The following is a 15,877-nucleotide window of genomic DNA, read 5'->3' on the forward strand; positions in this document are numbered from 1 at the left end:
GACAGATTTGTAGGCATGATTATGACACACAGTTTCAATCAACCCAATCAAATGAATGTATATCTTCTTTATTAAACTGATCATGCTAAATGTAATACAGCTTTTCAAACAATGCAACAATGAATCCACACTGACATAGCAACTAGTCGCAACTAATCAGGTAAACAGCCAGTACGGAATGAGAACCGATCAGACCAACATTCATGATTCTATTTTTTATACAACCATTAGAAGATGGTTATTTCAAAGGGGAAGTATTCTGGCCAAACAAATGAAAACAGGTCTTATATCTGGCCAAAGTATACAAAATGTACTCCCTTGTATGCACTTCAAGATATGCAAGTTGTATCTACTTCGTATACGACAAACACACATAGAAGATGAATGTAAAGCTTTCATGGAATCAACACTCATGAAGAGATCCAAACAAGAACAAGTTCAGAATTTCTAGAGAGAGGAGAAAAAACTAATCAACTGTCCTTTAGTTATGACCAATTCACCCAAATCTTTCAGCATGACAAATTTTTAATTCTTTTGAACAGAGGATTGTGCATATTAGGTGACTAGTTCCCTATTGTCTTATACTAATATGGAAACAGGTTGTTCAAGATATGATTAGAGCAAAGAAAAGAGGTGTTCATTCATATTTGACTACATATTTTACCTAGAATATAGTAACAGACCACGTAGTGGACAAGGGAGCGTGTTCAAAAGATGTGCTGGACTGATTTCTTTTAAGATTTTTGGCTAAACTGTTACTTTATCAACAGAGCTTCCTCACTATCAACTATGAAACTCAAACTACGACTGACAGTTTCAAGTAGTGAAACAATGATTTAGATAACACCAAACAGGATTTAAAGATATAGAATATTCTTACACGCACAAAACAGGACCAAGCCTACAGAACAGTGATGGCTTAACTCACTAATTTAGAATGCAACTGAATGAATCTAACCTTTTGTAGCATAATGAAATAATTGTAGACTAAAATTACAGAATCGTAACCTAGATTAAATTAATTCAGGCTAACTAATCCTAGGAAAGAAAGCTAATGCACAAAGTACGATTACAGGTTGCCTAAATCAAATTGTCACGTGATATTCCAAAGACATATAGGCAAAACAAAGACAAACTTGAAACGCCTAATTAATCCAAACTTGCACATAAAGCTGTAAATGTCACAAAAAACTAAACTAGACAGGATTACACATGCTTAATACAACTAAAATAACTACGAACGAAAAAATGAAATACGAATAAACCAAACAGAGCACCTGAACAGTTTCTCAACACTACAAACGAATACTGAAAAAATAATCTAAGGGAAGGAAATTTACCTTTTGCAGGTGCAGCGAAATGGGTGCGGGGCTTCGATATCTACTCGAACACAATCGAATCCGAACTTGCGATGCTCGGATTCGCAACAACACCAAGGCAAACGAAGAATTGATTCAGTATTTTTTACTGATAACAAACAAGATTAAAACTGCCAATAGAACTCGTATTTTAGGGATTTTTGCGACTGAAAGATTTGATTTTTAGGGGGAGGGGGTTCAAGAACTGTGATTCTTTTTTATCCCCCCTTTTCTTTCTTTCTTCCCCCGTTTTTGTTCCCCTCCTTTATAGGTTTGTTTTTGTTGTTTTTTGAACTGAAAAAGGGAAGGAGGAGCGGGAGAGAGAGAAGAGTGGGGGACAAGGGTGAGTGGGGAGCGGAGAAGAAGGAGGAAAAGGGGGAAGTGGGAGCGGCGGCGAGGGAGGCGGGAAAGGAAGAGAGGAGACGAAGAAATGGGAGAGGAAGAGGAAAGAGATGAAGCGGCGGGGTGCGAAGGAGGGAAAAGAAAATGAAGGGAAACCCTAAAAGGGTTTCCCTTATTTTGCTGAGAAATGAATTGGACCCGGTCCATTTGTGGACCGGGTCAAATTTTAGACTGGGTATTTAAGGGTGGACTAGTGAATTAAAACATGGACTGGTCTAAAAATTGAGATAGAAAATATGGTCTAGTAAAAAAATATTAGGAATTAATCAGACTTTAATTTGGGGTCCGGTAAGTCAAAATACGGACTGAGTGCAAGAAATAGTTTGGCTTCTAAATTTGAATAAGAGACACATTTTGATTAACGATGTACTAAGGGTGCCAGAATATCACCTAATACGGAAATATGTAATTATAAAGACCCGGTAAAAAATTATATGATGTCGCAAACGACCGTGCAGTAATATTTAATAACAAATGCTATCATTAAAATGTGCGAAGTAAATGCGATGCGTATGCGGAAGTTGGTAGAAACGTTGAGAAATGCAAGTTTGAATAATACTGAATAATAGCAGAAAATAAATAGCGGTAGTAATACTGCTAATACCAATAATGATAATGGTAATAAGGATAATGTTGATGATAATTGTGATAAAAAATAATAATAGATATAATAATAATAGTAAATAACCAATATTGATAATAAAAAATGATAATAATTAATAATAATAATAAAGATGATAGTAATTAATAATAAAAAATAATAACAATAAATAACAATTATTGATAATAACAAAAAATGATAATAAATTATTAATAATAATAATAACAATGGGGGTAATAATAGGATAATAATAATAAGAAATAATAATGATGATAATAATAATAAATGATAATAATAAAAAATAACGATGATAATGATGATTAATAATCGGTAACAAATAACGCTGATAGTAAATTCGTATGTTGTTGTCGGATATCAGGTCCATGAAATGGATTGTGATATGCTTTCATTCGCTAGACATTAATGTTGAGTCTCTAACTAAAACCATCACATAGAATTTGATATCTAACTTATACTTATATGAACCAGTAGCTAAGTTAGTAAAATCAAGTCCCTAAAAAATGATTTGTATAGCGATTCTTTGAACTCTATGGATTTTAGTTTGTGCTTGCAATTAAGTTTCATGTTTGTTTTTCTTTGCAATTTGTATCTTGTTGGACTCTGCTGGTTATGCTTTTTTTTTTTTTTTTAAGAATTCATCTTGGTCTATTTATTTTCCTTATTGAATCTGCTCATTTCCTAATCCTTTATATTTTTCTTTTCTTTGTTTTTCATGACATATGGGAGCACTCTTGAGTCGAGCGAGACTCAAAACTTTTCCGATATTTGAGAAATCTGCATTTCATCCTTCATACATATGTCACGTCTACCTTGCGATACCTCCGAACAGAAAGGCAAATTGGAAGAGGGGCGACGAAGCTCCCATCCCTCGTTATTTATCTCCTCGCTCTCTCCCATCCGAACAGAAATACAAAATGAGAGCGAGGGAGTTACTTCCTAGCTTTCTTCATGTGGTTCTATTATAACCTTGCTGTTTCTAATTTTGCTTTAATTCTCTTGTTAGGAGAATAGGATCATGGATAACTATGAGCTTAGGAAGGGTAGCTAACTACTTCTTATTTTAAAGTCCCGTCTAATACCTATAACTTTTTGATTTTATTAGAATCTAAGTATGGATTTATAATCCTTTTCATTCACGTTTTAGACACTTTGAAATATCAATTGTTAACAGACACTTTGAAATATCAATCTAAGTATGTATTTATAACGTTTTGCTAAATTTTCTTTATGGTGAAAGTCTCTTCTGAGATATCAATTGTTAAACATGTATGGGCTAAAGTCTATTTTTTAATAATCGAATTAATATAGAAAGGCAGCTTTGTTTTTGTCAAGTCCGAAAAGAATTAATCAACTGAAGCAATTTTTTGTAAAAGAAGAAAAGAAAAAAAAACCTATGTCCTTTTCTTTATCATATTTTTCAGAATAAACCCAGCTTTCATCATCAACGTATTCATATGACGTATTTCTCACTCAAAACTCAAATCTGCTAAGTTTTCTTTAAAAGCGATTATTTTATGTGCAACTCCTTAAATTCATACAAGGTGTTGTGGAAGTACTTTTATTTGAAAACAAATGACACTAAGATGTATGATTTATAAAAATGATTTTCAGTCCTTTTGAAAATAGTTGTTTCTTTATTTAAGTTTAGAAACGCATTATGTTATTATTTGCAAAGTTCTCTATTTTAATTACCTCTATACTTTTATGAAATACCTTTCTTAAATTACTTATAAGATATTAATTTATTGTACTTCGTCACAATCTCTTGTGTTAACCTAAGTTTAATCGGTAACCGTAATTAGCGGATTCTAATGGATGCCTAAGACCTTCCCATTAGGATATTTAGAACCCTTACTTAGAATTTATTAGGTTAATAAGACCTTTAAAATTGGAGTTTATTTTAGGCATTTATTTAGTTAAAATAGGTGTCCTAATTCACCGTTGAAATAATTAGGTGGCGACTCTTTAAGTTAAATAATTAGGAATCACCAATATGTTGTACTCCGCTTTGATCAGGTTAAAATGGGGTATAACAGCTTGGCGACTCCGCTGGGGAATCTTTAGGTTCTTAACCATAATAAACTTAGGTTAATTAAGTTATTGTGCTTTAGTTGTTCCTCTTATGTGATTTTTTAATTTTATGTGATAATTTTTGTTATTTGTTATAACTATTTCTTTTATGTGAATTCTTGTAATTATTTGTTATTGCTTTCTTTAAAACTGTCATTCCTCTCATATTTCCTCCAATTACGGAAAATTCACACTATCACACGTGCACGCGAGGTGTGTTTTGCGCACCCGCAAATTTCCTTCAAAATCTCAAAATTTAGGAGAGTTGGCATATGCGCGGGGTGTCCAAATTCCGGTGACCGCGTAGCCTTCTCACTTGAGCAGTCCACTCGGGAACCTTGTATCTAGTAAGTCAAATCTTAGAAAACTTAGGATAGAGCTATGCCACCAATTCCATTTAAGTCATGCATGCATAAACCTTAGGTGGGTCGATCCTTGGTATCGATTCCACAATTAGGAAGCCCACTAAATTGTCGACGGGTTTCATAACCCAACGACCAATAAGCATGTTATATGTAACGTGATAATGATAGAAGGATCCAAGCCTAATCATGACATGTCGAGTTTGGAAATATTTTTATTTTTATTTTTTATAGGATGGATTTCGTCACTCAGATCCCCAAGATTAAGATGGTCAGTGGCGTTCCAAGCAAGCTGAGGATATGGTGGGAAGATTTGGACCTTGGTAGTAGACTAGCTATTACGAGGAGGTTGAGATTCCTCACTTCACTGTTCCAGACCACTCCCAACAAACATGTGATTAGAGCATTACTTCAATTTTGGGATCCAAATCGAGTTATCTTCAAATTTAGGGCTTTAAACTCACACCCATATTAGAAGAAATCAGTTATTTCACTAATTTGAAATAACTGATTTCAAATTAGTTATTTCCCGACCTAAAACAACAACTTCAAAAGATCATCAGAATCTCCTAAATTCCGAGGGCACCACTCCAACTATAAAACCGACATTCGGCGCCTTGACAACAATTATTCCGCTATCCAAGACATTTTTTAGCACCAAAAGCAATACCCTGAAATTAGTAATGAGTTTTTTGTCTCCCGTCTTATGCCCTTATACGGTACAGCAAAAATGTATGAACATGCCCGTAAACTGTTCGACGAAATGCCTAACCTAAAATGTCAGTAAACTGTTTTTTCTTTCAATGCCCTTTTGGAATCCTGCATAAGGGCAGAGAAGTATGATACAGCTAGAGAATTGTTTCGGGAATTTCCTGAGGAGCTATCGATAAAGCTTGATGTAGTGTCTTATAATACTTTTATTAAGGCATTATGTAAAGTTGGTTCTTCGGATTCTGCTGTTAGTGTAATGGATGAGATGGAAAATCAGGGAATTAAACCTGATAAAGTGACTTTCAATACGTTTTTGAACGCGTATCTTGATAGTAAAAAGTTTTCTGATGCGGAAGATTTGTCGGTATTGATGCAAAAGAAGAATTTTGTTGCAGACTTGGGGAGTTACAGTGTTAGGTTACGAGGATTGGTTGAGAATAGCAAGGTTGACGAGACGATTGAGTTGTTTGATGAGATGGGGAAGAAAGATATCATCCCAAATGCTTACTGTTATAACACGATGATCAAAATTTATGTGGATGATAGGAACTGGAGGAGGCGAAAAGATGGTATGACAAAATGGTGGAAAATGGACGTTATCCGGATAATGCAACATTTGAGATGCTCATTCATTTCGGTCATAATAAGGATAATCTTGATTTTGCACTGGAACTGTGTAAGAAAGCTTTGGATTCAAAAGTTATTGTTCGCAATGCAACAATGCAGAGGGTAGTCAATGTCTTGGCTGAGCATTCTAAGCTTGAAGAAGCAAAGGAGCTGGTGAAACTGGCCAAATCATATAAGGGATACCGGTATGTACTTTCGTTGCCTTCGCTTCCATAGGTATGCATTTTATGTGGTAGTTAATTACTTGCATTATTGTTTTGGCTAAACTATGTTTTTAGGAATTATTAGTGTATTTTATGAATTGCCCTTAAAGATTTAAGAAATTTTAAGGTCTAAGGAATGTTTCAATTGAATGTCTTAATATTTTGCTTCTAGGAAATTGAGGTCCATTATGACATGTTGACTACCAAAATGTATCAAAACGAATTTACTAGTCTTATGAAATTAGGCTATTTAAATAATCTCATTCTGGGCATATGAGGTATTTCAATATCATGAGAGCCTAATCCAGACCAGCTTATGCGCACTTTGACTAATTCCATAGGTTTCCTGTTACTGACCAAGTCCCAACAACACATTTATTAACTAAAGATAGATAGTTGGTTATAAGTTATAACACAGTAGGCACCCTTGAACTTATAGGTTCACTCTTCAAAGTATCTGGCATTCCAGACCAGAGGTAGACCTCTAGTTAGTGTGCACTGCATAAAATTGCCTGCTGTTAGAATCACCAGTTATTAATACTTCATCAAAACCTATATTAAGCTAATATAAGCAAGAATTTTGTTGCATGTCGACTCATTCTTCCAAAATGGATCAGTAAAGCACAATAGTTCAAATCTGCAAGTAGGCTGATGGGTTGGTCGTGATATTTTCAGCAATATAATCTCAAATCTAATTGTAGATCTAACATCATCATCATTAGCTTCAACGGAGCAATAATAAACTTATGATCTTTTTTTTTCTGTTCTTTTTTAACCTGGCCAGTGGTAGAGAAGGGCCTCAAAAAGAATGATCCTTTATATAAATACCCAGAGTTCTACCCCTTTTATTCTTCATTAGTATCTTAAAAATGAAATGGCGGGAGTATACTTTTTAATTTGTCGTGAAAGTTCTGAGGAGTTCTCTCCATCAATTCAGATTTTCATCGTGAATATATATGCGAATTCTATTGATTTAATAAATTCAGAACTTAAGAATTCAACTACCATTTTTTTTTTTAAACAATCACCTAAAGGTTGTCGAAAATTGTACCGAAAAGCGAAATAAATAATGTGGAAGGGAACTTGATCAATACCTCTGCAATTCTTATTAGAATGCAGAAGAGTACATATGCCCCAAGCATTATGTGAATAAAACTAACTAAAGTGAAAACCAAATGGTAGTGTCGATTATTCGTGCTATACTTGAGGAAAATAGATGCCCTAATGTTTTTTAACCTTTACCAGTTTAAAAATAAAAATAAAAAATAGATACTCCTATAGATAAGATTTTTCATGCAGCCATAGAACTCAATGATGTGCCCAATCGCGAGTCTCAGTCCATATCACAAAATATTGACTTGATATGCTCTTCTAGGACAGGAAGACAATGATTCTCATCATAGATATACATCATAGGAACCATTCTGGTCACGTTGAGACAAGCCTTTTGAAAAGACAATGGAATTGCACTTGGTGTGAGGCACTGTTTATTGACATCTTTCCATGTGTTTGAAACCATGTCCAAAACATGTTGCCTTGCATCTTCATAAGTTAAGCCCCGTTGTTCTTCCATCAAGTACTCTACATACGATCCATCCTGCCCTTCTTGCTGTTCATCCTACCAAAATTTAAAACTACGTATTAGAATAAAAGTTGGAGAACATTATTGGATAGTTAACCCATAACTGACTCAGTTGGTGAGACGCCTCCACTTAATCAGTACTAGCAGAGACCCCTTGACAAAAAGATTTTCCTCTATGTATGTGTGTATACATTATTACTTTCCTAGAAAACGATATGTACATTTACAATAGGGTTTAAAAATAATAGAAGTAGATATTAAGTATAAATTTGCGACAGGAAGTAGAGCATCAAAACAAATATAATTCTAGGCATTTAGACTTAGAGGCTGTTTGGATGGGCTTATGCCTATAAGCTGCAAACAGCTTATAAGCTAAAAAAAATAAGTTGGGGTAGTCTAACTTATTTTTTTGGCTTATAAGCTGCTTTAGATAAGCTAAGTCACATGGGCCCAATTATTTTTTTGAGCTTATTTTAAGCATAAAATGACTTTAAGCTGGCCAGCCAAACACTCAAAAAAGCTGAAAACAACTTATAAGCAACTTATAAGCCAATCCAAACGGGCTCTTAAACTAACTTATAAGTCGAATCGTGACAATATATACTACCGGTGACATAAATCCTGCTTACGCCATTACACTTAATGATTGGTATATCCGAAGTTCAAGTTACGTGGAAGTCAAGAACCACTGCTGATCTCTTTGGAGTGGGGTGGGTGAACCGCAAAATAATCTTTTCAAATCGGAAACCATTAATATCATTTTACCTCAGCATTTCCGAGGTCATCCAAAAGACGAAGAATTTGAGCAATGCAAGATATAATGCCTTCAATATCAGCGAAGACATCTGATGATGAAGAATCTTTAGTTGCTCCATGACCCAAGAGAAAGTAAAGGTTGATAAGCACCATAGGCACCCCTGAACTTACTATCCCATTATTCAAGTACTCCTCTGCCACAGGCATATCTCCACTATTGAACCATTTTGCTTCCTCCAGAAAAGCATTGCACAAATTTGCCCACTGTGACAATAAATAAATCAAGTTGAATTCTATTAGATTTAGGACAATGTAACTTTTTTATGTTGTAGTTTAACTTCTTGTAGTCTCTTGTAGTATGCCAGTTATTTGCCTTGATATATAGTACAAAAAGATCATGTACAATATTAGTGTATAGAAATTAAGCTTTCAACACAATTAGTAAAGTGCTACTAGTGTCATACAGCTTTTCTCAAGTGGTCGATAGGGTTCCATCCATGCTCTTTATACAGTACACACCCAATATTTTCTGTGGTCTCATATAAAGTCATGAAACACGTCCTCATGTAGTTCGGTAGTTGCTCAACAGCAGAGATTTCCCACCTAAGGGAGAAAAAAAAAAGAGGAAAATGAAAATGGAATTCGCAAATCTATTTTATTTAACTAAACAAATAAAGAACATTATGTTTAAGATAGTTTTGAGGTGTACCTATTAACAGCTTCAGTGAATAGTGTGAGTTCGGGCAGTGTACCATAAACATCAAAAATATCATCTACTAAATAGACAAGAGAGATTGGTTTTATTAGCTCCATTCGTTCCTTCGACATTCTTGGACCCGACAAAGCTCCGATGGACCACATGTACCATTTAAGTGGTTGGCTTCTAGCAAGCTTCAAGTCTTGTGCCACCGAAAGTTCCTTCCACCATCTAATATTGACAAAGATACAAGTCAAGAAGACTCAACATATATATACTAGTTTATATGTATTTAAAAGGCATCTCGGCGAAAGAGGACTGAGAACCATAAGGCGAGCGTCAAAACGCTAGCACAAACTGCTCCCACGAACACACATGATAAAGGGATGTGGATAGGATATATTGTAGTTCAAAGGGAGCTAGCTACTTTCTAAAAACAAATTGGCATATCTACGCAATATAATTTTTGGATGAATGAGTGTCAATTGACTCCCCTTAGACAAGAGTACTTGGAATAGCTCGTCCCTGATAACAAGCGACAACACACTGTCCACGCAGGATTTTGTATAAGCAATATTGGTCCATTATTACAAGTTGGCTTTAAAAAAAATTTAAAAGATTCTTTTACGAGCTGACAACAAGTTAAAAAGAAAAAACACATTAAACTTACTTCAGAACTTGACGTTTTTCTTCTTTGTAAACGGATTGCAGTTTCCCAAATTCGATGAATGCAAGATCTTTGAGAATAGCTTCCCATTCATCTCCCACTTGAAATTCTTCAAGAGAGCTCCTTATGGAATACCTTGGCAAGTTTTTGTGGATAGGATGTTGCAATGTTTGACGAGCCATGTTGGATTGATTATCATCTAAGTGCACCATATTTCTTATTAGACACTCACCACTAAATTGAGCAGCTTCAACTAGTATGCCTTCTCCTTTAATACTGAGATGAGTGGCTTCATGCAAGGCCATCAATCCCTTCAAATCTTGTCTTAATTCATCTTGAAAAGATTCATTCTCTCCTTTGAAGTTGTTGAACACATCTGTATATTACATGTTTAAATAATCAGTCAACAATTTGCGCACCGATCGTGTATAGATTTTTCACATAATTAGATTGTGTTGATGTACAACAAGGTGTAACTCATTATATAAAATCTGATATGGTAACTTGGAAAATATAGTGGTGTATTTTTTTTTACACAATCTGTGTATATATGTAACTTACATTCTTAAATAAGAATTTAAGTTCTAAACATTGATCGGTAAAAAAAACATTTTCAAAATCAAGTCACTTATAAGGTATTTAGGAGTAAATTCTTATGATGAACATTACTAATTGGCAGCCTGATAAAAGAATAACTAACTGTCACAAGAACTTTTTTTGACACTATCACTGTATACAATTTAAATCTAAATAAATATACTCAAAAGTTCTTTTGAAAGGATTTTTGAAAAGTAATTAAAGCATGACAAAAGGTTGAAACATAATCACCTGCGGGGACATTGTAACCCTCTTGTCTTAATAGTCGAAAACGAAGTGAAACCTCGTAAAGATCAGAATGACGATCGAAATGAGCGGTTTTAGTTTTCAGATATTGTTGCTCAAGAATCAATTGAATTTGCTGGTGGAAAAGGTGGTCGAGGCCAAGTTGCTGAATGACATCTATGATCACCAAAGATTGTAATTGATTTTGTTTTTTCACGATGTCTAGATATTTCTCAACTTGCTCGACCTTCTTTGCATATTTCAAGTCCTGTCATCAGGGCAGTGATGATTAGAAGCAGATTTGGGATTTAAACTCTACGGTTTCAATTTTTAAGGTTTTAAGTATCGATTTCATAGTATTTGAAAATCATGAGTTAGATATATTATTTGGTTGTGATTTTAGTGAATTTTTACACATAGACATATGCCCTTAGGCCTTAGTTGAAAGTAATGAGTTCAAATAAATTTGGTACCGCAACATTGTATCCCCCTGTAGTGACTTTAAATAATTTGTACACTATCGAGTTTAATTGATCTGCAATAGTGTGTACTTTTCATGCTAAATTGATACAATAATTTGAAAAAATAAAGTAATAGTCTACTAGAACAAGCCAAATTGCCCTGATATTATTGTAGTAACTTTTTACTCGGTGAGAGTATGTAACTTAAACTAACTCGTAAAGAGAAATATACAATAATTTTCATAAACAATACCAGGGATACACAATTTTAATTTGATCTAATATACCTTCTCCTTAAGGACATTTGGATTGTTGAAAACAGGCGACATTGTATTGCAGAACTTTGTTTTATGGGAAATAAGTAGTACTATTTGTTTAGCTGTTGAAATAAAATAATCTCTGGCATTCCAATTTATAGGAAGTTAGAAGTGTTAAAAAAGATACTATTTAATCAATGTGTGGTCGACACCACCTGAACAACGTAATGTTTAAGTTGATAATGCTATCTCTTACAGCTCATCGTATTTGTTTGTACGTAAAATGAACAATTCTGACAGGGACGGCTCAATTATGTGGCCTAAATTTAAATATCTATAAGAGGCCTGAAATGTATTTAACACATTTTTTTTGTTTTTAGATAGAACTTTTGTAACGTAGCTGTTGGAACCATCTTGCACATTATGTGGACTATCATTGACTACCTTAGCTTGTATTCGCTAACTTTGCTCATTCAAATTTAATAATGTTTTAAGGAAATATTCAAAGTTAAAGCAGTGCTTTTTGAAATTCTAGTTGTCTAATCATCTCAAATATCTGCCACTAAGTAGTCATCTGGACATGATTTAGTTGAAGTTTAAAAAAAAAATATGTTGCAGCTTATAAAAAGTATTTGGAAGTTGAAGCTATGTTTGAAAATAATCACTTAAAAAAATGAAAATTATGTGAATGAAAACTTAAAATAAAGAATTTGAAGTACTGCTTAGATGTGCTATTTTTCCCAAACTTCAAACCTTCAAATTTGATAAGTAGAGACTTATTTGGAATTTAAAAAGTATAGCTATGGACATGCCAAAACAGTCTCATACATTTGAAATAGTTAAATTTTATTCTGAAGTGGAAAAATAAGATTTATACAATCTATATATAATATAAAGCTAGGCAGGCATAAACAAGGTGATGTGACACATTTCTATGGCCTAGAAAGCCATTTATTTTTTTTCTCCTTTTTTTGACATTTTCCCCTTCATTTATCTATTTATTTTTATTTTTAATAGCCCAAAAAATCTTTTGATTCAATCAATCAACTTCACCTCCCACTTTTTTCTTCTTTAATAGGTATCTTAATATGCATTTATGTGTTCTTCCACCTTTTCCACTCCCACGTTGCTATATCCTCTCTTAGCAATAATAACGGAGATGATCACAATGATCAGTCTTTTGTAAAGAAAATTGATCATAAATACGTAACTGACTGGGAGGTCATGCAGCTTACGATCAACCCAAAGTTACATATTTATAAATGGTAGAGAGGTTACAATAGGAAAGAAACGGACAAAGGCTTTATTATAGCTTTAATTATAATAAACCATTAACTATTGTGGAGTTATAAAAATGAAGATTTGTGATTTGTGAGTTTGGAGGTGGACTATATAATGGCTTGTGGGAAAAAGAGAGGAAACAAGCATATATGAAGCACAAAAATTTCCTGGATACTAGACAGCAAGATTAAGATGATCCATCACATAATTAACAATGTATTTTTGATAATGTTATCTACTCAATATATTTATCTTTTTCCTCCTTTTGTCATTTCCTTTCATTATCATTCAACCTCTCCCCTTCCCCCGTAATTTTAATTTGTACACTAACATTGTCTTCCCATTTTACTCCTTTAATTATATTCTTGATTCATTTTAAAATAATTATTTGGACGCAATATAAACTAACGTTTCTTTGGCTAATATAAGTAAAACTACGACTCAACGACTATGAAATATAATGAGTTATCATTTTAGAAGTCCGTCTAGTTATTTTAAAGACAAACAGAAAAGATATCTTACTGTATCATATATATATATATATTGAACTTATTGTATCATATATATATTTTGGGTGATGAAATCCTTATTTTATCTCTTATACAGATAATGAATTCGTCATTTCTTAATTTGTTTTTTTTTTTATTACATGTGAGAGCACTTCTTATGATAATGTTTTGGCTCTCTATATTATTTTTTGTCAAAATAAAAGAGTGTTTTATCATTTTTTTGTTAATTTTTTTCATGTGCTAATGATTGTAAACGTGTGATTTTTTGTAATGTTGCAGTCGTGCACCCGGATGAGTTAATGGAAATTCAGAAGAGACCAAATGATGAAAATATAAAGGTTGAAAAGATTTGAATCATGTGGAAGTAGAATTTAGTGTTGTACACGCAACCAACTATCAATATTGAATTAAGCAACGGTGATGGCAACAATAATGCTTATTTAGTGAAGTTTTGGTTTTCTGCTATTCAGCTAGTTATATATAAAGAGACAAAAGAGGACTTATCAGTTACCTTATGTTTTAGAGGCGTGGGTGAAATTTTTTGAATAATGAAACTTTAAACTACAGGTCAAGAAAAGAAGAGAAGGGAAGCTAGAGAAGAGAAGGGAGAACGTAATACTAGATTGATGAGAAAATTCCTTAATATAGAACAACTATAGTAACAGTTGTTCGTAAAAATATTGCAGTCAAGTTGAGGTTTATGATACACTGTTGCTGATAGGGGACAACAATATCGTTTTTACATGTTTAAGTTCATGATGTTTATTTGTTTTAACTTCCACATAAGTTTGAACCCTGTTCCTCTACTATTAGAACACCATGAATTTGTATATGCAATGTAAAAAAATATCTATGGTTTTTAGATTTAATTTTGTTTGTCAAAATTTCCTCAATCTCTGAAAGTTTGTGATATTTTTTATTTGTTTTCCTTTTAATTTTGTTTTTAAATATTTAAGTTTTTAAATATACATAAGTGATGAATTTATAAATTTGTATGTTTAGTTTATATTATACATGAAAAAAGAAATTAATAAATACTTTATATTTCACAAATGTAATTTGTTACAATACTTTTAGTATGTGGTATCAGCAAAAAAAAATTTATAAATTTAATGAAGTCTTCTATAATCGCGAGAAGCATGGACAAATTTACTAGTGTGTATATAAGAACAAGAATAAGAATCCTTAGAAGAATAAATCAGCCTAAAGCCTTTAAATGAGAAAATGAATGCTTATTAAATAGAATTACATAGAATTAAATTTTAAATGACCTGATTGTATAAATATTTTTTGCACTATCATCGTATAGAATTTAAATCTATTGGAAACATTATGTCCATTTATTTTTCTATATTTCCATTCGTGTCCTTTAATTTTTAATCTTGTCACTTTTACTCCTAAAATTTTCTTATTTCCATTATCCCTCTTCAATTATTAATATATTCACTTTGACCCCTCCACTTATCGTATATATAATTTTGCCTCTTAAATATATTTTATTTCCTGATAATTATATAAAAATATTTTCATCATGTTTCGTAATTTGAGGCAAAGAACCAAATTGGTAGAAGAATATACTGTGAAATTCGAACCGTTACTAATGAAATGTATCATATTTCTTACTAGACGCTCATCACTTAAACTTCTTGAAGTACATCCCAAATAAACCATCTGAGTTGAGCGAGATTCAAGTATATCATTGAATATATCTATTTAAAATTTTAGACAATGTTAAACCCTCCGCATTATAGTATTATCCATGCTTTTAACCGGGGCTGGTCTCGCTAATGGAGACTAAGATGGAGGAAATAATTATACAAATAAACAATAGTAGAAAAAATTGGAGGATTTAAGTATATTTTGTCCATACTACGACGCATGTTATGACTTATGATCAACTGGTCTAAATTTGAAAATTCTCATTTCTCCCCTTAAACTATTACTCCTACTCTTTCGCAGAGATGAAAAGAAAAGTTTGTAAACATACTTTTCTGAAATAGAAATCTAAATACTGCATTACAGAAAAATTAAGTACTCTCTCCATTCCATAATAAGTGACTCTTTTAGCCCATGCACATCTCTTAAGAAATTGCTCACTTCTAGAAAATTAGGAGTATTTTTATCAACTTACCTCTAATTATATTTTAAATTAATATTGGGTATTGAGTAGTAACGAATGAATCTTGATTATTTAAACAAGGAAAATTTTGAAAGAATATGTTTAAAATATTCTTAAAATCCTAAAACGTCACTTATTTTGAAATAAAATAAAAAGCCTAAAAAGTCACTTAATATGAAATAGATGGAGAGACAATTAGACGACGAACCTACTACAAACTTTTGAAAGGTTCTATTAATTGTTTGAATGCGAAATACTTTCGTTGATCTTGAAGGGATCGAGTTACTTACAAAGATATGTGCAATTGTAAATACCTTTATTTATTTTTTCTTTTATTTTATTTTTTGCAGCAATTTTGTGAAATGAATGTA

General features: G+C 32.7%; 1 protein-coding gene and 1 pseudogene across 1 annotated transcript; one reads left to right on the forward strand and one right to left on the reverse strand.

Moving 5' to 3' along the window:
• Positions 1 to 5,049: 5,049 nt before the first annotated feature.
• On the forward strand, positions 5,050 to 14,242 carry LOC132624610 (small ribosomal subunit protein mS78 (rPPR3a)-like; annotated as a pseudogene).
• LOC132622398 ((3S,6E)-nerolidol synthase 1-like) lies at positions 7,439 to 11,763 on the reverse strand. The gene is made up of 7 exons (XM_060337007.1): positions 11,628 to 11,763; positions 10,886 to 11,147; positions 10,061 to 10,433; positions 9,403 to 9,621; positions 9,158 to 9,296; positions 8,703 to 8,957; positions 7,439 to 7,973 (listed from the first exon to the last, which is right to left on the reverse strand). The coding sequence occupies exons 1-7, from the start codon at positions 11,667 to 11,669 to the stop codon at positions 7,689 to 7,691; spliced, it is 1,575 nt and encodes a 524-aa protein (XP_060192990.1). The 5' UTR covers positions 11,670 to 11,763; the 3' UTR covers positions 7,439 to 7,688.
• Positions 14,243 to 15,877: the final 1,635 nt, after the last annotated feature.

This window comes from Lycium barbarum, chromosome 12 (genome assembly GCF_019175385.1).
Source record: "Lycium barbarum isolate Lr01 chromosome 12, ASM1917538v2, whole genome shotgun sequence".
Classification (NCBI taxonomy): domain Eukaryota; kingdom Viridiplantae; phylum Streptophyta; class Magnoliopsida; order Solanales; family Solanaceae; genus Lycium; species Lycium barbarum.

Bases quoted from the DNA above. Each gene is read 5' to 3' on its own strand.
- LOC132622398 (XM_060337007.1), bottom strand. From the start codon at position 11,669: ATGTCGCCTGTTTTCAACAATCCAAATGTCCTTAAGGAGAAG. The intron at 10,434-10,885 runs GTGATTATGTTT...TGTAATATACAG, and splicing joins GGGTTACAATGTCCCCGCAG to ATGTGTTCAACAACTTCAAA. The intron at 8,958-9,157 runs GTATGACACTAG...TTATTGTCACAG, and splicing joins TCGACCACTTGAGAAAAGCT to TGGGCAAATTTGTGCAATGC.